Source organism: Bombus pyrosoma, linkage group LG4, assembly GCF_014825855.1.
Source record: "Bombus pyrosoma isolate SC7728 linkage group LG4, ASM1482585v1, whole genome shotgun sequence".
NCBI classification, from domain to species: Eukaryota; Metazoa; Arthropoda; class Insecta; order Hymenoptera; family Apidae; genus Bombus; species Bombus pyrosoma.
The window spans coordinates 1,814,883-1,837,884 of NC_057773.1; the positions used below are offsets into that span (position 1 = coordinate 1,814,883).

At 37.7% G+C, this 23,002-nt stretch overlaps 2 protein-coding genes and 1 non-coding gene across 16 annotated transcripts; 1 reads left to right on the plus strand and 2 right to left on the minus strand.

The window, feature by feature from the left end:
• Window positions 1-102: 102 nt before the first annotated feature.
• LOC122567078 (protein CASC3) lies at window positions 103-4,736 on the plus strand. Of its 2 annotated transcripts, XM_043725233.1 has the most exons (8): window positions 103-534; window positions 964-1,388; window positions 1,454-1,738; window positions 1,819-2,228; window positions 2,294-2,581; window positions 2,706-2,738; window positions 2,894-3,150; window positions 3,245-4,736. In XM_043725233.1, exons 1-8 carry the CDS (start codon window positions 436-438, stop codon window positions 3,848-3,850), a joined length of 2,403 nt encoding a protein of 800 aa, XP_043581168.1. In that variant the 5' UTR covers window positions 103-435; the 3' UTR covers window positions 3,851-4,736. The 2 variants fall into 2 exon arrangements, with proteins under 2 accessions (XP_043581168.1, XP_043581169.1); XM_043725234.1 differs by lacking the exon at window positions 2,706-2,738 and having other exon boundaries at window positions 105-534.
• Window positions 4,737-4,975: 239 nt separating this feature from the next.
• LOC122567081 (orexin receptor type 2-like) lies at window positions 4,976-22,100 on the minus strand. 13 transcript variants are annotated; one of them, XM_043725249.1, is made up of 8 exons: window positions 21,224-22,094; window positions 20,929-21,005; window positions 18,388-19,702; window positions 8,856-9,003; window positions 8,451-8,672; window positions 7,908-8,067; window positions 7,611-7,723; window positions 4,976-5,742 (listed from the first exon to the last, which is right to left on the minus strand). In XM_043725249.1, the coding sequence occupies exons 3-8, from the start codon at window positions 18,841-18,843 to the stop codon at window positions 5,519-5,521; spliced, it is 1,323 nt and encodes a 440-aa protein (XP_043581184.1). In that variant the 5' UTR covers window positions 18,844-19,702; window positions 20,929-21,005; window positions 21,224-22,094; the 3' UTR covers window positions 4,976-5,518. The 13 variants fall into 13 exon arrangements, with proteins under 13 accessions (XP_043581184.1, XP_043581183.1, XP_043581179.1 ...); XM_043725248.1 differs by having other exon boundaries at window positions 21,217-22,094; XM_043725244.1 differs by having other exon boundaries at window positions 18,388-20,694; window positions 21,217-22,094.
• Window positions 16,945-17,084, minus strand: LOC122567264. Its single transcript, XR_006316742.1, has one exon. It is a non-coding gene; the product is annotated as a U11 spliceosomal RNA (small nuclear RNA).
• Window positions 22,101-23,002: the final 902 nt, after the last annotated feature.

Genomic DNA, 23,002 nt, shown 5'->3' on the forward strand with positions numbered 1-23,002 from the left:
AATTGGATAATTTCTTTTTCAACAGATTAATTAATTTAGAAAGAGAGAGAGAGAGAGAGAGAAAGAGAGAAACTCTGACGCCATACAAGTGGGTCTAGTAAAATATTTCTTATTCAAATTACTAGCGATTTGGCACAGACCAGGAGAAGGGATCTCTTGTTCGAAAGTTTATAGAACCGCCATTGCTACTGAGTAATCCGACGATTCGACGAAATCGTTTCTATTGTTAAAATTTCAAGAGTTTGGTGTGCCTTCTCAATACTGATACGTTTAACCTGTGATTCATGACCGAGAATCGAGATCGGAAACTGATCGAAGTAGAAAGAGGCATAAACTAGTTCGACCTTAAAAGTCATTTGGCGTTGACCATTTATTCACATTTTATAGACGAAAATCTGTGATAATTCGAAAACGTGTACTTCCAACTGAAATAACATGTCGGATACAAGACGACGACGAAAATCTGATCAGTCTTGTGGTTCTGATGACCTCTCGGACTCTTGTGAAGAATTAAACGCAACGAAAGAAACCCAGGTTAGCTGCTACAAAGGTGTTTTCGATTAAACATTTCGAAGATTTTAAACAAATAGTTTTACCATCCTTTCACGATTTCTGAGCTCCTGTCGTTTATCGAATTTTTTTGCTCTTTATTGAACTGGATTGAAAGTTCGGTGGAAGACCCGATTAAGTGGATTAAGTAGACTGCTGTAATACTTTTGAATATAATCGTAACTAGGGAGACTTTCCTTTGTGTTCGATGTACCGGCAAGTGGTTTTGCGGAGAATTTATCAATTTCGGTGCATATCAGAATCCAAATAAAATTATTTTGTATTATCAAAATAAAATGTACTTTCATAATATCTAAGAAACTTCCAATAACAATTTTTTAACATTGACGTTACCTAATTTATTATAATCCTATTTTTATTTTCCTGTAGTTTCTTTATAAATTTTTTCTATAGAGCAGCGAGCAAACTGATGGTCATCAGGATTCAGAATGTGATATCTATCCTTCTGATTCCGATGCTGAATCTCAAGATGGTGCATTGCGAGAAAGTGGAGATGGGCAAGAAGAAGAAAAACCGCAGAAAAAGCTGGATGATGATGAAGACAGACGTAACCCACAATATATCCCTAAAAGGGGAACATTTTATGAACATGATGATAGAACCATTGATGAAGTAACAGATAATGCAGTTGAGTCACAAAATGAGAGAGAAATCAAAGAAAAAAAAGTATGGAAAGATAAAGAAGATAGATGGGATCATGATCGATATAATGATGAAGAACAGGCACCAAAGAGCCATGAAGAATTAATAGCTGTTTATGGCTATGATATAAGAAATGAAGAAGGTCCACCTAGAGCTAGAAGAAGAAGAAGATATGGGTAAATTCATCTCTGAAAATATTAGTGTTTGTAACGTTCCATATCATGTGCTTTATATTTTTTAGCCGTGGTCCTAACAAATATACGCGTAATTGGGAAGATGAAGACGCATATGGAAAGCCTGGAAGTAATGTTTCAAATAAAAATAGAAAGTTTAATAGAAGTGGAGAAGATTTTCCTGCTCTGGGAACAAATAAGAATGCTTCCACACATGTAGAAGAACCAGTAATTTCATCAGCTTGGTACTGTAGTAAGAATAAGTCACAGAATAAAGTACAAAATTTTCCACCTCTACAAGCTCAAGGTGATAGTCTGAAATCAAAATCTAGCAATACGTCTAATACTCATACGTATGTAATATTTTTTAAACCATTAAATTCTTTTACTTAGACATATTTAATAAAATTTATTTCAATATTTTGATATATAGGAATGAAAATAAAGCTCCTAATGAACCTACAAATCCAGCCTGGAAAAAGGATACCAAACATTCGTCTCACATTCAGAGCAGTAATGGAAATAGTGGAGCTGGTGGTGATGCAGATAAATTGATTAATACAAAGATATCTTCAAGAGATAATAACAAGAGGAACGTTCAAGAGTCTGTAAGCTTGGCAGCAAGTAGAACTCGTGGACGAGGATTCAGAACAAATGCTAATAACAATATGGTCACCAATAGAACAGTTGATATCAAACCAAAGGGACGCGGAACTGGATCGACTACCACTGAGAATAAGAGAAATAATATACAGAATGATGATGAGCAGCAAATTACTCATGACATGAAACACATTAGCGTTACTGATGGTACTCAATATCATCAAAGTGGAAGACATAATAGTGAGTGTTTGAATCATGTGTAATATTGCATCTTCATACTAATTTGTTTCTTGATGTTTTTTTAGAAAGCTTCTATGGACAGTCCTCAAATCAGCAGAGATCGGGAGCAGTACCTCCAAGAATGCAGCAACAACAACCACAACAACAACAACAACAACAATCGATTCAGCAGCAAGATGGTTCTGCTAATAGGCCAAAACGTTATTCAAGTTTGCGACAGCGATCTACTGTTTCGGATAATCCAGGACCACAAAATTATCCACCACAACATGGGCAACATGGACAACACAATCAACACAATCAACACAATCAACATGGCCAGCATGGTCAACATGGATATTTTCCTCCTCAAGGTAATAAGATACAAATACACTCAGAAATGTTATTATCTATAAAATATGTTGGTGAGTGAACAATATAGATATGGCACATCAAATATCCTGTATTAATATTTAACTTGTATGTATATGTATTTAGCTGGAAATTCAAGAGGTGTTTTAGATTCACAAGGTAAGAATGTAGGTTACTATGTGTGTATAATTTTTTATTTATTTGATTTTTTTGTTAAGTAAACATAATAGTTTATGTCTGCATATTTGTATGTTATTTTTTATTATATTTACACACTTAAACGAATGCTCATGGCATATATTTCAATTTTATAGGATATCCACAAGGACATTTTGAGCAAACCACACCTGTTGCTACTGCAACTGCACCTATGACTGGTCAGCCTGTAATTCCTATACCACCTAATGGTCAACCTGCCAGTTATGCTCCACCGCCATTTTTAGTACCGCCACCTCAGTTTATTTCTCCACAAACTGCTCCACCTAGTATAATTAATTACGTTCCTGGTCCAAATGGACCAGCATTTCAACCAAATTTCCAGGGTTATCAAGGATATAGTGCACCAGTACAGGTACATTTTTCTACTACAAAATCTTTTATCCTTTTTTTTTTAAGTTACATTATCTAAAAATCGTCACATATATTTTTTATTTGATATTTTATAGCCACAACGTCCTCCACCTCCACAAGAATTGTTTCAACCACAAGGTTGTACTTACTATAGTCCAGCGCAGCAGCAACAGCAACAACAACAATCAGCTCCAATGAGACGACCAAAAGCAGCTATTCCAATTCTTCCACCACCAGAGAATCAACATCAGACCAGTCGAGGAAGAGGTAAAACCACACAGCCACAACAAACAAATCAACTTGGTAATACGCAACAGACTGAACAAGAAGTTAAAATTAACTCAATAGAAAGTGATCAGAAGACTGTGCCAGAACAGTTCGATAATACAGAAATTGAACAAGCAGAAATTCAAGAAACAGAGAAAATCAACGGTTCGAGTGCAATAGCGAATCCTGTGGTTGAGAATACCGAAAAAGATATTAAAATTCTTGATATTGGAACACCAGTGAATTTAGGAGATACTACTACCGATCAATTAGACGATATAAGTGCTAATGATTCATCAAAAGTCACTATGAAGGAGGAAAATATTATTTCACTTAAAGCTATGGAACCAGCTATTGAAAAGGCTGAAAATGATTCAAATAAAATAGAAAATACAACGACTGAAAGTACAGTTGTTGAAGAAGCAGCAGCTTGAAAAAACATCGTACAGCGTGTAACGTTCCTTGCGAAAGACGTAATTGTGACATTTCGTGAGTATGAGTACACATATATCATAAAGATACTGTGTAATTTTATTGACGTTACCATGCAATCTGTATAGGAAAATGATCTTCACAAATTATTTGTGAGATACTTTAGGAATTGGATGTGTGCGTGTCTAAAATATATTTTGAATGACTATCTAATTTCAACATATTGTTGTATATTTCGTGGATAACATTTGTATCAATGTTTCACTACGAATTCCATCGATCTACTGCTGTCATTAAACGTCATTCTTCTATATTGTTAAACTCCTTTCATATACGAAGTCTACTAATAATTAATTATTAGTAGAGGCAACTAGTGTTAAACATATTATTGTATATCGAATATTAACGCATGCAGCATCGGCTGGTAAAATGACTAATAAATCGATATATCTTTTTAATACCAACGGCTATTGTAAATAGGATATAGTCAGGTCAGTAACCTCAGTATGTATTGTTTTTCGTGTATAAACAAATTTGTACTGCGATTCAAGTAAACGGTGGATGAATGAAGTACATTTATTAGATAAAGAACTACTACTTAATGCTTTAATTTTACTTATATTACACTAGAACAAAAGAAATCTTTAATCTGCATCGTGAAGAAATAATCGTTACATAATTTACTGTATCTTAAAGACTAGTTAAGTCAAAGGTAATACTAACTATTAAATTTGTCATTAATAAATGTTAATCGACTTTTCGTAATAGCTACGAGAAGTCCAAACCGCGATTATTCTTTTTTTTTTAAATACGCTTATGAAGATATGCTTTGTTACTGGCAAGGTGGAATGGAAAGATAATATATTGATAAGAAGTTTTTTCCATAAATGACTAAATTTATTTTCCTCTTTTTAACTTATTAAGTTTTGCATAAACTTTAATTGTACGGATCCTATCAATTAATTTTAACTTGTATAAAATTTTCATTAACAGTGTTGACATCATACAAACAGTGGGATTGATCTTTCAGTTAAATGATTCTCATATGCGGTAAAAATGTAATTTTTGTAGACTGAAGATAAATTCGGTCAAGACTATATGAAGTGCTAGTAGAAGTGTACAGAATATAAGATTTACATCATATATTTATGACATAGCGATAGTATATATTATTTATATCTTATTAAAGTTTTTACATACAATTTTGTCAGCGAACTTTACGTATCGTCTGAAGATTACATACAATATAATAGTTCTAAATACGATCATTCTATTATGAAGAATGATTTACAAATTCATATGTGCCTATGTTATAATTTACGCTCTGCGAGAATAAACATCGAGCTTCTATGTGGTAATTCTTAATATTGTAAGTACATTTTACATATTAATTCCATAATATTCAATGTTTCGTTATATTAGATGATTCCATTTTTCAATGGAACTTATAGTGTCTACCAATTTTTATGAATTTGGGAACTAAATATAATCGTTTTCACAAGTATTTTTTATTATTTAAAATACTACCGAGTGGAACATAATGTTTTTGTTATATTTATCTAACACTTTATATTCTACATTAGTATTAAAATTCAAATTACATGTAAATAAATTACTTGTGAATCTTACTGCGCGTCTGATAGTCATATTATTGGTGTATATGCATCCAATCAATCGTGCTTTTCATTCTGCTGAATAGTGGTTATAGCACTGAGAGGTATAATTTCGGTATTTCGTTGAAGGTTATTGTTATTTTTAAACGTCGTTCGTATCGTCGTGGTCCGAGATTTTATTCGTGGGAAATTAGATGTGCTCGCAAGATATCCACGCTGTATTCGAGAACCATTCTCTCGAGCACAGCGAAATGTACGCCTAAACGCCTTCCGAAATTTCCCTGTAATAAAAGTCCTTGATTAATTATTGAATACTTTCTGTAATATTTTACAGGTACATTATATACAAATTAGATAATTTGCGTTGTTTTAAGTTTGTATTACTTTGAAACAATATGGACCGTTGTAAACCTTAAATCGAGGTATAATACAATAATTAAGATTAACATCATTATTGTCGTTTGATTTCAATTTTCATTATGACTTTAACGAAAAGGGTAAGCTATATAATATTTCGTTATCGACCTTTATTTTAAGCATACTTTTTAATTCCTAATAGATCATTTAAGTCTCAGATATGCAAATAAAACTCTCAGAAAGGGTAAAATCATCTATCAAAACGCTTTCTACGTCTGCATCTTAAGACAATTAAGTGATTATCGATCGATATCGATTAATCGATCGATTGTTTATTTGTAATGAAAAATTCCGATTCTCGAAATTAGATTTTAAAGTTTACTTCTCTTGTATCGTCGGTTATGTGTACAGTGAAGTGGTTAAATTAAAACGAAAAGGTTAATAAAGATTATCGGTAAAAGAGAAATTGGTTTTTGTAAGGTGGCCAATAACTGTGGAATATAATACAGCTCACCCTAAGCGTAATTAAGATTGCGGAGGACAAAACCCAAGACTACATCGATCCTGGACAGATTCGTTTTCAGCCTGAGTTCCTTCCAAGATTGTATTAGGGACTTTTTTCACCCAAGAGACTCGTATTTCCGCATGTCAGAATTGCTCACGACGACTTTGCGATGCAGATCGACATTCGTTTGCCATGTAAGCGTAGCTGGGTTGCTGGTTTGGCCTGCGATCGTTCGTGGGGTTCAAAGGCGTGCATTCTCGGAATGTACGACCAAACTCCTGCCGGAACTTACCTGCAAACCACACGCTGAATATCTCCTTTTGCTTTCACCGTTGCCATCGTTTCTATTTCCGGTTTCATTACGAGTCGGAATTATTAAAGTGGAAATACAGGTATGTGTAGTCTTTTTCTTACGAACTAAAGTATCTTTCGAAATTTGGAAATGTATTTAAACGATATGTACACCTTTACTTCCCGAAAAGCATTTTGAAAAGAAATTACAGCAAAACTTTGTTGAATCAAGTGGCATAATATAACGATTAACTCTGTAGAAGAATCGTGCCATTGTTCTTTTCGAACTCTTGTATATATTAAAATGCAAACTGAAAGGTAGAAACACCAAAGTCGTTATCAGTTAAACAGTGAAACATCGCTTCATTTAATTACCAAGTTCTTTAAGTAAACGAGATAGAAATATCTGGGGAGGTGCATGTTAATAACAGCGGTGAGGAGAGCTCTCCGATAAGTTTTGAATTTCGTAATGAATTAAGAAGATGGATTTCGTAATGAATAGGGTGATTCATTTTGAATCTATACATAGTCGTACATATATCTAGAAATCACTTCAGAATCATTAGAAGGGTGAAAAGAGAAGGAAGCAAGAGACAGAAGAGAAGGGAGGAAAGGAAGAATTTTATCAAAAGTCAATTATCTTAAATATTCTATTTACACGTAGGAACGAATCACCTTATTCCATTAACACAAGAAGTAGCGTGACATGGATCTTTACGTATCAACATTACGTATCAGATCGTTTGTAGTAAATTGATCGTATCGAGCTTGTCAATTACTTTTTGATTAAAGAGGTATAGCACCGTGCAATCCATAAAATCCATAGAAAGTCACCTGACAGTATGCGGCGATAAAATTTAGAAGCAGTATAAGCTGTTTGCCGACCAAATCGCGAAAAATTGATCTTGTTCAATATAATTATCTGACACGCGCAATTGAAACACGATCGATAAACTATTGTTTGTTTAAAATTAATGAAAGTCAAAAGTCGTTTACCGCTCATGAAGTTGTAGATCAGAGGATTAACTGCACTATTGAAATAGCATAGGCCATGCGCGATTAAGCTGATGGCGTTTATCCATTTATTGGATGGTAATGTGGTGGTATACCTGAAACGTTAAATAATACGGACATCAATTTGCTTTGAACAATAATGTCGTTTCCATCCCAACTATCGTAACACACGTGTTCGTCCATAACCGAAGTATTTGAATGTTTTTGTTTGTTACATTACGTTATGTCGGACATTAGGGTAAATTGAACTTGTGTAACATATCGATTAACGGAAGATACCTTAAAACGGAGAGTAGGTGCACAGGGAAATAGCAAATCGCAAATGTGATGACCACTGTGACTAACATTTTTGCCGCCTTTCGTCGAGATCTCAGCTGCACTTCCGGATTTCCGCCACCGGTCGATGGAATCTGGCTCATCTGGGATGCTCGTGACGGTACTGCAAATGCTTGGTATTATTACTTATGTCGTAGAATTATCGGTTAGTTTTTGCTACGACCGTGATATTACTGATTGGACACAGCTTAAACGTTTAGCTGTAAAATAAACGTCCACCGAAAGGTTAAATGTCGCGTTAAATACATTCGCAGTTATTCGCAATTTAGAATTTCGAACGTTGAATACTAATGATACTGTCGATAAGAAAAGATCGTGATGATACGAATATCCGCGAAAAAAGACGTACAATCACTTGTACGAGCATGTTCTAGAAATATTTTATAATAGCTTCGTTACGCGTATAAACGCGCAGTCATAGATTACGTATAATTTTCTTTGTATAATAAAAAATACAAAGGAAACGTAGATTGATCGTTTGCTTACAATTATGTCCTGGAATGTTGCTCCTCCAAAGGACTTTTACAATCTGCCAATAGGCTACGCTCATGAAGATCAAAGGTCCGGTATAAAGGAAAATTAGTTTGACGATAGTAAAGGCGACCTGGCTCCTTTGACTCCAGGATATGTCGCATTGCGTGAATAAAACGGTCTTTATTTTGATGTGCGTGGGTGGGACGGTATGCAACACCACGAGATCTGGAATATCTGTACAAACGTTGAGTGTTGATGCATGGTTTTTCTCATAGTTTGTCAGTAACTAAAAATAATATGTCGAGTGCCTTAATTTTGGAATAAACTATTCTATAAAAGCGTACTCTAAACATGAATTATATGCTTGTTTCGCTGAATTGCTATTTAAGGAAAGATATTAAATTAATATTTAACTACCAAATAGAAGGGCTATCGCCCAAATTCCGATGATCGCACTTTTTGCTCGTCCAGTGGTAGACTTAAATCTCAGGGGAAAGCATATAGCGTACCATCGATCTATCGATATAAAAGTTAGGGTCAATATGCTCACGGTCACGGACACTGTCTGCAACAAAGACCAAGCAGAAGCAGGTTTATTTTTCAAATATTTATGTGATCATCGGCAGAGATAAATGCTGTAAAATCAAGAGCTCAGGAGTTCATTCCTTGCCTATCCTGTTCCTATTCCTTGAATATCATCCAGCGTTATTTAGAAGAAAGAAATTAACCACGTTCATTATGAGTTTTAATTTGTTCATTCATGAAATTTCCATAACTTCCGTTCGCTATAGAACTTACGTGTTGCATCAGAGATCGATCGACGATACAGTTAGAACTATTTACAAGGTAGTTGACATTTTTTGATATCCACGTTGTTATGTCGCGCAAGACATTTGCACTCCATCCCGCGCTGCTTGACCGCCGACGGTCTACGTACCGTCCTTCCGACCCTCAATAAACCCAAGGACCCCCGTAAAACGTTAACATTTTACACATATTTTCATCCTAGAAATGTTTTCGGTCTATAGCCGGTTTTAGAAAGGCGCTTGGGTTTATTATGCGCTATTAAGAATTACGGAGAAAGCAGGTAGTGACTTAACGCCAAAAGCGTAGATTTATCTAACGGAAAATCCGGGGTTTTCCCTTAAATAAGGACATTAACTAGCAATATTGGTAGGAGGTTTCACCCCCTCTCATCACTCATTAACATTGACTTGAACCAATGGACATCGCAGATCGTTGCCCTCACTCTACTAACGAAAAGTGTGAGCAACGAATCCGTTTTCTTCGTTCAAAAAACCACACCCACACCGAGCTTTCCTTCGTAATTGCATGAGCACGAAGAGTCAGTCTGCTCCATTGCTACTTCTGTGACCTCACGAGGGACTTACTCTTACGAAAGAACATTCATTGCTCATCTATCGGAATATCGTGTCTGCAAATACGGTCTACGTCACGTATATTATACATAACGGTGTAACTTGTCAGTGTATTAAGTGTTGGAAATACAAAGTTTATAACCCTGTTAATTTCAGTGTTATACTACATCAATCACCCCTATTATCCTAACCGAAGTAAGGGGATCAATCTATTCCTGGTGTCGATTCTTGCAATCGTAACGGGAATTTACGACTCCCGTTGACGCGTATTCTCGCGACCGCGTCTCCCCGTAATTGGCCGAAAATATACACGTGAATACGAATATAAATACTCGTTCATGTTATAGAATCATAATAGATCATGTTATTGTAGACATTGATATATCTTACATTTTGTCTTTTTAGCCGATAACATGGTTTATTTGTAGTCAGTCTAGTACAGAGAGACATGTTATGAATATAAAACGAACGATTAGAAAATACGACCGAGGACTTGGTAGGAGTTTTGCTTCTCGGAAAATGATAAAACTGCTTGCCCCGTTGGTGCGCCCGAGCTTTTTCCTGTCAGAAAATTTATTGGCTTCGTAGCTCAGCTTCGAGTTGCTTTTCTTTTTGTTCGCGAACAACTCATGGAATTAATAAAACGAATCGCGCTGGTCAGTTCGACCTAAATTTCTTTTCACAAATACCATTGGTGGCGCGTTTGATACATTTGACAACCAAGTGAAAAATTGATCGAAAGTCGGCACTGATTAAAAACAAACAAATCGTTAATCAAATCGCATTTAAAATAAAGCATTTCAGCCGTGAAACTCTTTCCGACGTTTACCGAGAAACGACACATGCACATTCACGTTCTGTTTACCGGGCATTTCCCGTATGACGTCTTTTCATACGTTATGCTAATGCGTTTAGAGGTCCGACTGCAAATGCTTGCTGTCGATTGAATTTCCGAATTATCGTCAAAGGGCTAGTTACGAAGTTCTTGCGCGGCAACAAACACGAACGTCGGGTATATTCGAATTGATCGTCGAATTGGTCAGTAGCAGGTTCAACCTTCTAGCTTCAGGTGCTCTCAACAGGTTCCTACTTTTCGAGACATTAGCCTTTCACTGATTAGGCCACGGCTCTGGTCCGTCATAGCTTTCGTACTGCCGCAGTGTGGTCGTAACTTTTCATCCCCTTTTTGTGGTAAGTAGCAATTTACGATTTCATCTTGTCACACTGTGACGATTGCGCATAATCCGACTAAATTTCTCCTGCGAAGATCAAGAAGAAACGTATAGGTGTTATTCATTTTTACATTGATACGTACTTTCCACGTTTTATCTGTTTAATAAAGAGTTCCTACGTAAATGTAGTCGTTTCATTTTTATCATGAAATCTATGCGCGCGAATGGAAGATAAATCGGAGAACTTAGAATCTTACTCCAAGATAACGATGCTCCGAGCTCCGGGGATACTTTAATTTCAATGGAGATAGGAGAAGATTAAGCGATTGAAAAATCCCAAACATCGTTAGCCGCGACTTGGAAATACGGCCTTGATACAGCGGAATTACCAAAGGGAATCGTAGCTATTTCAACACGAGTAATATGTCATTTCTTTCATTTGTTTCTTGGAAAGAAAAGCAGCGAATACCCTTGATTCGGTTTCTAGGCGCGGCGACCGATTTCTTGGAAAATTATTTATCAGACAACCTCAATTATCGATATTAGTTCAAGTCTTTCTCGTATATTTATAGCAATGTGATAAAGGAAACTCTGTTTTGTCGTCGGTAGCGGACATTTAAAATTGAAACTGTTTCCGACGAAAGACACAAATCCTACTCGTCCCAAGTGACGTTTTCCCTGTGATATACGATGCTCGTAGAATGATTGAAATAGTTGTACGTGATTTTTGTGGATATTTATATTGGGTATAAAATCGATCGTTCCTTACTGCAATTGTAATAATTAGAGTCGGTCAAGGATCCCGACAAGGAGATATTCGAGCTGTAGGGTAAATCGATCGGCATTAGAACAGCAGAAGCAAAGAGCGGTTACGTTTAACACGCAGAGCAAATTGTTCCGGGCGCTTTCACTTGTCGTTATTCTATCCGCATGGTTTCCACGCAATTAACAGAGAGGCCTGCGCCAGGCGAGATATCCCAATTTATTCGTCGCGATTAGATAGGAAATTTCTAAGTGTACATAAAAGTAATTAAGGTGAATTTCACGGTATAAGTAGTTAAACAAGACAGAGTTCTCTAATCGATCCATAAAAGTATCACATGGAAAAAGTTAGATAGACGTGAAAGGAAAAGAAAAGAGGTGAGATGTTGACAGAAAGGATATATACAAACGCGAATCGAATAATTCCGCTTGGTCCTGAGGCGTAACGGATAGGTTGCTCGTCAGCCTGAATAGAATCCATTGTTTTTTCAACCCCCACCTAATGCGAGACGATTTCACAATTGTTTGTCACCGTAGGCGACCGTAGAGCGCGTTTTAATTAAATCTCGGCTATCTACCGGTCACACTCACAACTGCATTCGTCACGCCAGTGCATGCCTAACGTGCTACCGATATCACGACAATACTACTTGGGGCTTTGCCCTTCGGTCACCAGAGCGATTGAACCAACACCAGCTGCCTCGATTAACGAGTGCTAGCCTGACGATGATAACTGACGGATCAACGTCGAAATCGCTTTTCCAGACGAGAGAGCATCGGTGCAAGCTCTTTATCCTTTCCTTTTTTTTTTATCATCAACTAGTAACACGAATCGTATCATTTTCGTGCCACTTTCTAACCAAACTGTGTATATCACCGAGAATGCGTTTATTACGCACCCTAAGAAATTTTTTATTGAAGAATTTTATTATTCTGATTTGTTTGTTTATATATGTATATGCTTGACTTTTTGAGAAGGTCAACGAGTACAATCAATGGCACACACGCGAGGAATCTTCGACCTTTTCCTCATTTTACACTCAGTTTGTTATCCTCCTTAACACTGTTAATTAGAGGAATTATAGTTTTATTGGTTGGAACCTCAAGCCAAAACATCACAAAGGGAGATATTAGGGTAACGTTCTAAAAAATTCACGTTATCGATTCGGTCACGAGAAAGAGCTGTTCCCTAGTGAAATATCACCTGACTCATACGACTCGTCTGCTACGAACAGTCCCTTGGTCGCCGTAACGACCCCGAAGGCACGCAAACTTTGTATCATTAGCTCCTTCATGTCTTTCGAGTTTTGAACTCCCAAATGACGCACGGACCTAGCGGCAATATGTATCCTTACATCTCTTCAGGGTTAAATAATCAATGAGGTGTCGATGCTGCTGATACATATTTTTGAGCGACCCTTGGGATTACTTTGCGTTGCGTTCGCCGGGTGTATCGAAAAACCCACGGGAAATTCACTTCGTGTCACGCCGGGTAACGTTTCGCTACGTTGAAAAAAAAATAAAGTATCTTGGGAACACATGCGTCTGTCTCGTGAACTTTTAACTCCATCCCAACGTTGGTTTGTCGTAAGGCAAGAGTTGCGTGCGCGATTACGATTCAACGGTTCGTCCATGACCAGACCTACTTCACTTTGACTTTCTGCACTTTCAGAAAGATATGGAAACTCCGTATGTCCGGAGTATTTCAAAGATTTCTTAAACTGTACAACGAAAACACGTCGCGCACTGCACATAACTGTAACTTCTATATCTTACGGCATTGGCAGGAATTCAAGTCTCGCGATAAATAAAGTGAAAAAGCTACGGTTAATCGTCGCAACGAGGAATTATATCATTCGCTACTACTAGCAACCGTATCATTCTGAAAGTAGATATTCAGCATTACGGTTTTTCTATGTAATGTGACAACTCACAAAATTTTTCTTTTCTTTATTGTAATCGTACTCCGTAATGTCGGTGTACGTGATAATATTCCAAACGAGCAGAGCTTCTTTTCCCCGTGGAACCACCGCGGAATCTCAAACGTTGATAAAAGCGAAACGACGCTCGTTATTTATTCCTTCGTTTTGACGAATGTAATCGTTCCTTTTCGAAGATCGCTAACGTCAACGTTATGTATAACAGCTATGTTCTTGTGTATGCGTAGTCAGAAACCAGGAATCGTTAAACACTACACAAGCCAGCCGCGATCTTATCTGAAATGCAAATGTACGAATCTCTTGACAAATTGCCACCGCTATAGGAAATTGCCACTTGGTACGGTAATATGTTTCTCTTGGATAAAAGAAAAAAATATACAACTTAAGTCAGCTTTCGGCAATTGTACAACATAGATTTACATCTTAGATACGATAGAACCTGGTAACAAGTTGGAGAATATAGAATAACAGAGACTTTACGTTATCGAGGAAATGCGCTCGTAACACAAGAGGGGTTTAATTCTCGTTCGAAGAGGGCTGACCAATATTACAAGCCTATTGCAATCGTTCTGCTGTTTGCTACTTACTTCCACGGCGGAAACCCTTATTTTAATCTTGATTAAAGGAAGCAACGAGGTACGATTATACAAACGATTAACTCCACAGCACCGGTTTCAAGCTGGTGTCTTTGTCATCGGATACAGTGCGTAAGTAATTAGAAGGCTGTTGTACGGAGTATCGGCTCGAATATCCCACAGGGTTGAATATTTCATTTAAACGGACGTTTTGTCAAGAAATATCCGCTTTAAGCGTGCCTTAGTTTCTTCAAAAAAAGTTCTTGGCTGCTATCCATAGCTGAAGAAATTATGCAATGTATAAACAGCGTGACGATAAACACGCATTCGCATAGCGACGGCTCAGCGAGACCCGGTATTCTCGTTATAGCTAGCTACGTTACGCTCGGTCTCTTTGCTTTTCGCGTTTACTTCCGGTAAAAAGTATTCATGTACACGTAGAGACGTTGCTTGCGCGTGCTTCACCCGCTTTTTCCATCTCTCCGACATTCGTCGGGCTATCTCTTCTTTCTTCACGCTGGAATTTCGCCTAGCAACTCGTTTTTACTCGCGACGGTCTCTCCCGGCTGTTTTTCACAAAAGTAACGTTACCATGGTCCTTGATGAATTTCTACGCGTAATAGTAGTAATAGAAATAAAGTTATCCGGCCCAACACAGATGAAAAGCGATTATTATTTCGAAAGCGAGATGAATTCAGCTTAGTGAGTTAAATTCCTTGAACAAGTTGAGAATGCAGAAATAAGTTATCGTGCAGTAGGAACGGTGTTCAGCAACACGTTGTAAGATAACGCGATTTGGTCGCCAGCTGAGGCTGCCTTGGTTGTGCGAGCATGTTGGTACATCCTAACGAAGGCACAGACGCAGAATGCAAGTTTGCACATCGGCGTGAATATCCGTGGTCACATGCATGGGATTATGATAAACGAGCAGAACGATATTTCCACACAACTGTACTTCGATATATACAAGTGTAGCCCTGTTGTAATATTGATCGATCGAGTTTTAATTAAATGTAGGATCACACGCGCTCTTGACCGCATAGGTCGATCGTAGCAAACTGCAAACCAAATCGTGCATTCTACGTTAATTATCCCTTGGACGAAACAGTGCTGTGTATCGTTTGCAAATATGTTGCTTGAGACTCGTTACACGAATACCACTGTTTCCATAGCCATTAATGCAATATTAATGGGACGTCGACGGATAACCTTTCTTCTCCATAGCTTCGTTTTAGCAAACCTGAGTGTGACTCCGTCGTTAACATTGTTACAAAAGCGACGATAATTATGACCAACTATGGATCGTTCCTCGCGTTCTCACGCGTATCTTACGATATAGCGAACACCAAAGCCTGAAACAATACACCAACAATAGGCTATAAAGCAAGTTTGTGTAACATTGTCTTGGCTCCCGATACGAGATACGCCCTTTATACTCTACCACCTCTTTGTAGTATCGCAATAATGTGCTAAACTCGTTTTCTCCTGTTGCTTACTTCATTTTATTAAATTCCATCGCGCAAGACGTTCGAACCTTTTGCAGAATTATTTAATTATTATTCTAAACTCATTTCGAGCTACGCGATATGTGCAACAGTGTCCCGTTCGACTAGTCGAGTATGTTACTTCTGTGTCCGTTTGCTTCGCAACAAATCGAAAATTCGTAAAATTCATTGCCCACCGTGTAATTCGCGTATTCCGTTTTATCGAGCGAAATAACGGCGATCAGAAAGTTCGTTTGTTCCGCTGACGCGGCCACCGCCCTCACGATGTTTATTCCGCTCGGTTGCCAAATGCTACACGATGCGAAATCGCTTGTATCTCATTTTGAATTATAAGCGCGCCATTCTCTTTTTTCCATTCTTTTGTGATACACGATACGATTATTCGTGTCTATTTGATCTGCTAACATGTGGTGATACGCGAGCAAAATGAGAAAAAATGGTAGGACGGCGTCGCATCTTCGTGTGTTGCATTACATATTGCATAAGATGAATATTACGAAGCGGCAAGTGGATTGCATAACAGATGGAATTTACGAGTGTCGACTGTAATAGTCGGATCCTCGGTTAGCTATCAATCAAGCAGCATATTTCTTTTGTTAGCGATTACATAAATTTTTTTGCGGTCAATGTCGAAACCTCCAGAATATATCTCATCCGAATGTCAAGTTTCGAATGGTATCGTGAATCAGGTGTGAAAAATGGTATGACCGCGAACAGGTCATTCTTCTTCGAAAATTGGATGAAAGAACGGGGGATGAAGGTTTAAAACAGCAATGAATTTAAGCTTTGCCTGTGGACGTGTTAATCCCTTTACATGCAAATGCCATAGTTCCCAACTTTTTTCTCTAATCATTTATGCTTCTACTGCGGTAACAATATCAAATGCAAACTTAAACAGAAATTTGTTATAGCGGCGGGAACGTGGTTGCGCGTCAGCCACACGTGACGTTTAAATCTGTTCGTTGAGTATAGCACGATACAACCATCATTGATCATCATTCGCTTTAATTTTCGATTTTCATATTACCCTTAACCAATGATGCAAATAAATTTCTAACAATTTTTAATGACAATGAACAGTAAGAGATTCGTTATTGGTTTTTTTATTTTTAATTTGTGTTAATTGCTATGGCTATGTTAATTGCTATGGCTATTATTAATAATTGAGCAAATGGAGGCGCCGGTGCGAAATTGGCAGCCAACAGCCTCGCTTATACAAAAATTATGTACTGGGTATGTCTTGATTGGCCATACCCCGCCAACACGGCACTTGACCGTACCGACGCGCTATTAAAGTAGCGAGTACCCTTTTTAAACTTAAGGCAACTTGTGCCGGCCTTATGTTACATTTAAAATGATATACCGAATGCGAGAATCGCTACTTGTATCGAGCCATCTGTTGAACTGTTGACGAACTAAAAATACCGATGCCCGTCGCTTCCAAAGAAACACAATTTGGAAACAGATAATTAGGTAACAAACATGCAAACTGCGATTGAAATTAAAGGCAGGATGCACGGGAAAAAATATGATTCTTTCAACCTCGATATTGTTCGAGATATTTAAGAATCTACCTCCGGTTACATTCTATAAGACATTAATTGCATAATTTCAGTACATAATTTGATTTACGATTAAGGCTTTCCAATCATGTCGTTGAGTCGAGAAAATTTAGGGGCGAATGCGATATCGGCTTTTCACCGGGTTGATACCGTTCGTTATTAGCCACGCGAAGAAGGATATTGTAATTGAGTTAATTAAAACTTGAATAAAGATATTTGTGTTCGTGAGGCGGGTTCTATTATTCGAAACTAGCCCGAAGTCGTCGACGAACCAACACGAATATACTAACGACGCGAACGATTCAATATTGAAGAGGAATTTAAAAAAATGCTCTAATCTTCGTTAAAAATTAAAGTGATCGTCTTTAATTCATCGCCGTGTTTCTTGTCTCAATGTTGAGTCAATCAGGTATTTAGGCATAAAAAAAACATGTCCGACGAATATGAAAGCGACTAGAATATGAAATTAAAAATAACACGGCCGACATGAATTTATTATAAACTCAGGCCTCCGCCTGGTTTAGCATTATCCATTACATTGCGAGTTCCAAAAAATTTATACGCCGTATAAACTCGGAGAATAGAAGATGCCATGAATTGTTGAATAGAGAAGATCGCGAATTTTCATGTGATGGAAATGTCGTCGATCGAATCGCATCGGAACTACATTCAATTTTGCAATTAAGGTAGCTGCTCTTTACTGCCTCGAACATCTCCAATCTCTTGTTGGCTCGAATTCGAACGGTAGCTTCACTGCAAACTTCCGCACTCTCGAAATAAATATTGAAGAAAAGTTCAACCGGTGGTACGAGTAGGAATCCAGCAAGTAACGAACGATAACGTGGGAGAAGAGTTCGTTTGCGCATCCAACGAACGTGCACGAAATCTCTAATCCCTGGACGCTCTCCAGAAAAAAAAATATCGAGAAGCGTGAATGCAACATTTTAGGATGTTTAAAAGTTGCTTCTCTTTTTAGGTTTGTTTCGTGAAATTTTCAATTAAAATCGCACGAGAGATAAATGTTAATCTAATAAATGAAGTGTGATTGTCATACCTGGAGATATGGCACGGCTTTGCACAAGGTCAAACCTAGAAACCAGGTCTCGGTGATGTCCCACAGTACGGTGAACGGAAGACAAAGCAATAAAACTAGGAAATCGGCCACAGCTAAGTTGACAATAAAATAATTTGTCACCGTTCTCATAGAATGGTTCCTGTAAACCGCGATACAAACTAGCGCATTCCCAACTAGGCCGACCACGAAAACAACGCTATGCGACGCGATCAACACCCAGTCCCAAAACTTGGGGAATATATAATTTATCATACGATCCACGTACTCTTCGTTTGAGATACAATAACTATTGGTGCAATTCGTGGCATTGTAATCGATGTCCGATTCGTCGGTGTAATCCATCGCTGAGTAGTCGTCCAAATAATCGATGGCATCGACCAACGTGGATATCACCAATGCCAGCCATCCCACGATCACTAACTCAAGAGGATGCATCTTTCTTTTTCTCTGTTAAGGATCCCTTATACGTTATTGATATCGAAAAGCACGAACCCTCCTAGGGAGAGTTTAGCAAACAACTTCCTTTTTTATAGATTACTGCTGTTTTCAGTCTCCATTTCGAACGTTCTCAAGTTCGACGTTTCTTCAATAAACGTTTAGCGTTCAGGGATGAAGAAAAGGGAAAAATACACGGCGGAAAAGTTGTCGCTTCGGCTCGATTCGCCTCGTTTCCTCTTTTGTGACCGAGTGACATTTACTTGTCTCCGATTTCCATGATATTAAAGACGACTCTCCTTGTTCTATTTTTTTATCAGTGTCATCTGCTAACATTGATCATTGATGCGCCTGCTTTCATGGAATTAATATCGCAAACCACCAGAACACTTGATTCTTGGTAGAATGGTTTAAATAGATTACTGAGTGGATCGTTCTTCTTCCTCTGTTTCTACTGTAGGAAAGAGACTTCTTTAGCACCAAAATAAAAACCAGGACTAACGAAGAAAGTTTTGGCCGTCACGTGTTCCGATTTCCCAAGCATCGAATCGTCTAATGAATTTCTTTCGACTAATGGCTCGACAAATAGAAAATGATTCTTGAGTTCACCCTGCTTCGGTCCTCTCCTTTTTCTCCTCTTCTACCAGATTTTCCAGTCTGCGGATAGACGATAAATTTGCTGTCGAGTCGATACCATGGTAAGTTTTTGCCTTATTCTTTCGTGAAAAAAAAAGTACTGTCCGCGAGAATTGGAAAATCGAGAAGTACCTCGGTGAGATGCGTTTTATCTCGTTCGAACGAAAGTATTGTCCCACGATTTCCCTCCTTTTTTCGATTTTACTTCTAACGTCTGACCAAACTCCAGAGACAAAGTTCGAGATTAAATTTAATTACAGAATAGCGATGAAATTGTTCGAAAGTAGCGAAAGGAATTTTTCTCGTAAAAGTTAATACAGAAGTCAACGACGAATCGATCATGTTGATTTTCGATCAGCATAGAGATTTATCGTGGCTATTCGCGAAACGGTAAACGATATCGATCCGCGGTTAAATAGAGAAAATCTTCTGGATCGTGCTCTCCACAAGTAAAATGAACATTGCTGTTAAGTTTAACGAAGCATCGCTCGGAAACTATAATTTAATCGAAATTTTAATTGTACTTGAGTAGAAGTTACTGTGGCGTTACGACACCATGGTGCAGTTTATAGTACGGAGATTGTAACGCAATTGTACGGTGTCTATTAATTGATCGTATCGTCGTTCCGCTCGAAAAATCATTAGCCTTCGCTAATAAATTTCGGTTAAAAGCGCTAAAAGCATCGTATTCGCGTTTCAGATTCTCAATACAAACTCGAAATTCTGTTAGTTCGCCGTGAAAACTTCCCGACAAAAATTTTTTAGATTTCTGATTTCCCTCCGAGACGCACGACGTTTGAGAGAAAAAGAATCACTCGATTATGCTACCAATCTTACGGGTTTTTCTACCACGTTTTTCTGGCGCGTCGGAATCGGCAGTGACAACCAACATGCCAATTAATCAGAAAGGTGTCAAAACCATTCTAGCACCGTTTATTATGCGGCTCGTGGTTTAGCATTAATAGAATTCAGTTTCATGATGTTCGTGGGACAAAAATTATGCGAATTGTCCACTTATTATAATCCACTAATTACTGTTCACTTTTCCATCGATTTCTTTTAATTTCAAATTCTCAGGATATACGGTATTACTATGTTTGTTTCCTACAAGATTCGAATGTCACCGTAGTGTGAACTTGTGGAAAAGTGATAGACGTTCGAAATATTTTTAACACGGCATTCGACACGATGTTTCCGACTTCGTTCCAGCATGTTCTGCAACGGAGATATAAATTGTCATAAATCTGTCGGATTTGCATCAATTGTGGAGGATTTCGATTTATTCGATAGAAACTTCAGTGCGTTTCTTTTTTTCGCTCGTCACTTCCGCATTGTTTATGGTGCGACAAAGCAGGAAGTGAAATTTCCGAAGATGATTAATCGATTTGATTTCGGACAAATTCCGAGAGATGTTTGAGTACGCGAAAGCTTTTATCGCTTTGTTCTTACTTTTCTCTGTAGTCCTCAGACGAAACTAAAGGGGTCAGTTCGCAGATAATATCGCGTGCACAAACTTCGTCGAAAGTCTAAAAAGAGAAAAAGAATTCTACAATCATCAAAATTTTCCCTTTGTTCTCATATTAGTCCAACCAACTATTCATTTCACGGTATTCAACGAGGTTTGCAAGACCCGAGTATTTTCTGTAAACTCTTAAATGCAGCGCATGCAACGTTACTTCGCGTATTTGTTATTCAATTTTTATGATTCCTTTTAATTCACGATCGCCTATTTCTTACTTATTACTTGGCATTGAAACATATGCGTCATCGTCACTATATCCGCAATTTTATTCAAAATCATATCACAGTCACTTGTTTTTACACACCGCATTCGTTTATCGGACTATTGTTTTTTATACGAAAATTAGTATTCATCGTTGTTTAATGCAAATTTCTGCTAGTAAATATTCTACATATTCGAGTGACTAATTTTCACAGAATTTTGCAACTATCTGGATAAGATGGTAAAACACCGCATGTTCGAAGTTTTACATTAATAACAATGTAAAACCACTGTCTCATAAAGAGAATGTATCACAGGGTTTGTCGAAGATGTTGCGTGATGTGTGTCACGTCGACTTGTTAGAAAAGGTCCAAGTTCGGGAAAGGGATGTGAACGCGACGACGGTTTCTGCGAAACTGAGGTATGTACGTCGTTTTAACGAGCGCGCGTAGGTGCGCTAGTACTAGTCGATGTCACATTTTGTCCTGAATTTTTCCCATGTCGAGCCTGATGAATACCTGGTGATGCTTACTCTTTCGGCAATTTTTCTTTTTTTTTTTTTATTAAAAGACAGAGTGGCCTGTTATTAAAGGAAGACAATTATAAAAGTATAGCTGAAATGAGCAATCCTATATCGGTGCCTCCAGTTACGTTAAGTGGTAAACGTTTGCAACGTTCATATTTTCTTTTCGTTAAATAAACAACGTATAGTCGTTGGATGTGCTGGAATTTCTGGGTATTTCAATCCTTTTTCTACTGTTTAACCGCTCTGTAGCAGCGTTACGTGTGTATCTATTTTTGTCAATAAATTCTACCAGGTAAAATTAAATTGCAATCTTGATTTTACGGCCAAATACAACTTTACGACGACTTTGATCGGAAATGGTCTTCGAAAAGATTCGACTGTATTTCATGCAGAAGTATAAGCTCCGTCAAATAAAAGTCAATAAAACTTGGATCAAATATAGTCATTGAATCGTAAATAGCGTCTGCTCATGATAGCCACACGGATAAAGGAATTACGTTAATGCGTTAACGTAATATTTTGTGCGGCATTTTATGTGCGCTTCGATCAATAGAAAATTCTAAGTTCGTCCCGTGCCAGTTAACTGTCCTTAGCGTCAATATACTTCGAAATCCTTGGAAAATAAAAAGTAGCTTGAGAGAGTATTACATCCCAGTGGAGGATTCCTTTCACTGACTGTTCGGATTAACGTTTGTGTTCCCACATGATACTGAAACTTTAGGGGTGCAAAGGTTTCGGCTGTGTACGCACTATACAATCCCTCGTTAGTCCACCAACTCGTTTGATCGCACGCTCATTTATCATTTCTGCACCCGATAAACCTTTTAGAGTCAGCCTTTTCCTATCTTGCTGTCACGTTTATCTTGGCATTGATGGTTCATGCGAAACTTACAAAATATTCTGCTATGTGTGTTTTTTCTGACATTATTCAGATCTGATCGTTACCTCTGTTGAGGTTTAAAGATCTTTAAAGATACTTCAAAGATCTAAAAGATATTCTTCATTTTTAACATTTACTGTGTTCTCTATAATGTTTATGAACTATTTCGCATAAATCGTGAGCAAACGTCAATATCGTTTAACACTAGAATGAGCAAAGGTTTTCAGTTTACCTCGGCTGCTCGTCTTACGATGTTTTCAGGGTGCTGGTTCTTCCTTCTCTGTTAAATTTTACACAGCAACCGAGAAACGTAAAGGCACTCTTCTCTTTGATAAAATACATTCAGCGAATGTTAATTTTCTCGAAAGGAGTATCGATCGAACAGTCTGATTTA

Excerpts from the sequence above, each read along its gene's own strand:
- LOC122567081 (XM_043725251.1), bottom strand. The coding sequence starts at position 18,843 with ATGCATCCTCTTGAGTTAGTGATCGTGGGATGGCTGGCATTGGTGATA. Across the intron at positions 7,724-7,907 it reads CACCTACTCTCCGTTTTAAG|GTATACCACCACATTACCAT; the intron begins GTATCTTCCGTT and ends TTAACGTTTCAG. Across the intron at positions 5,743-7,610 it reads GATCTACAACTTCATGAGCG|GGAAATTTCGGAAGGCGTTT; the intron begins GTAAACGACTTT and ends CTTTTATTACAG.
- LOC122567078 (XM_043725233.1), top strand. The coding sequence starts at position 436 with ATGTCGGATACAAGACGACGACGAAAATCTGATCAGTCTTGTGGTTCT. Across the intron at positions 1,739-1,818 it reads AATACGTCTAATACTCATAC|GAATGAAAATAAAGCTCCTA; the intron begins GTATGTAATATT and ends TTTGATATATAG. Across the intron at positions 2,582-2,705 it reads TGGATATTTTCCTCCTCAAG|CTGGAAATTCAAGAGGTGTT; the intron begins GTAATAAGATAC and ends ATATGTATTTAG.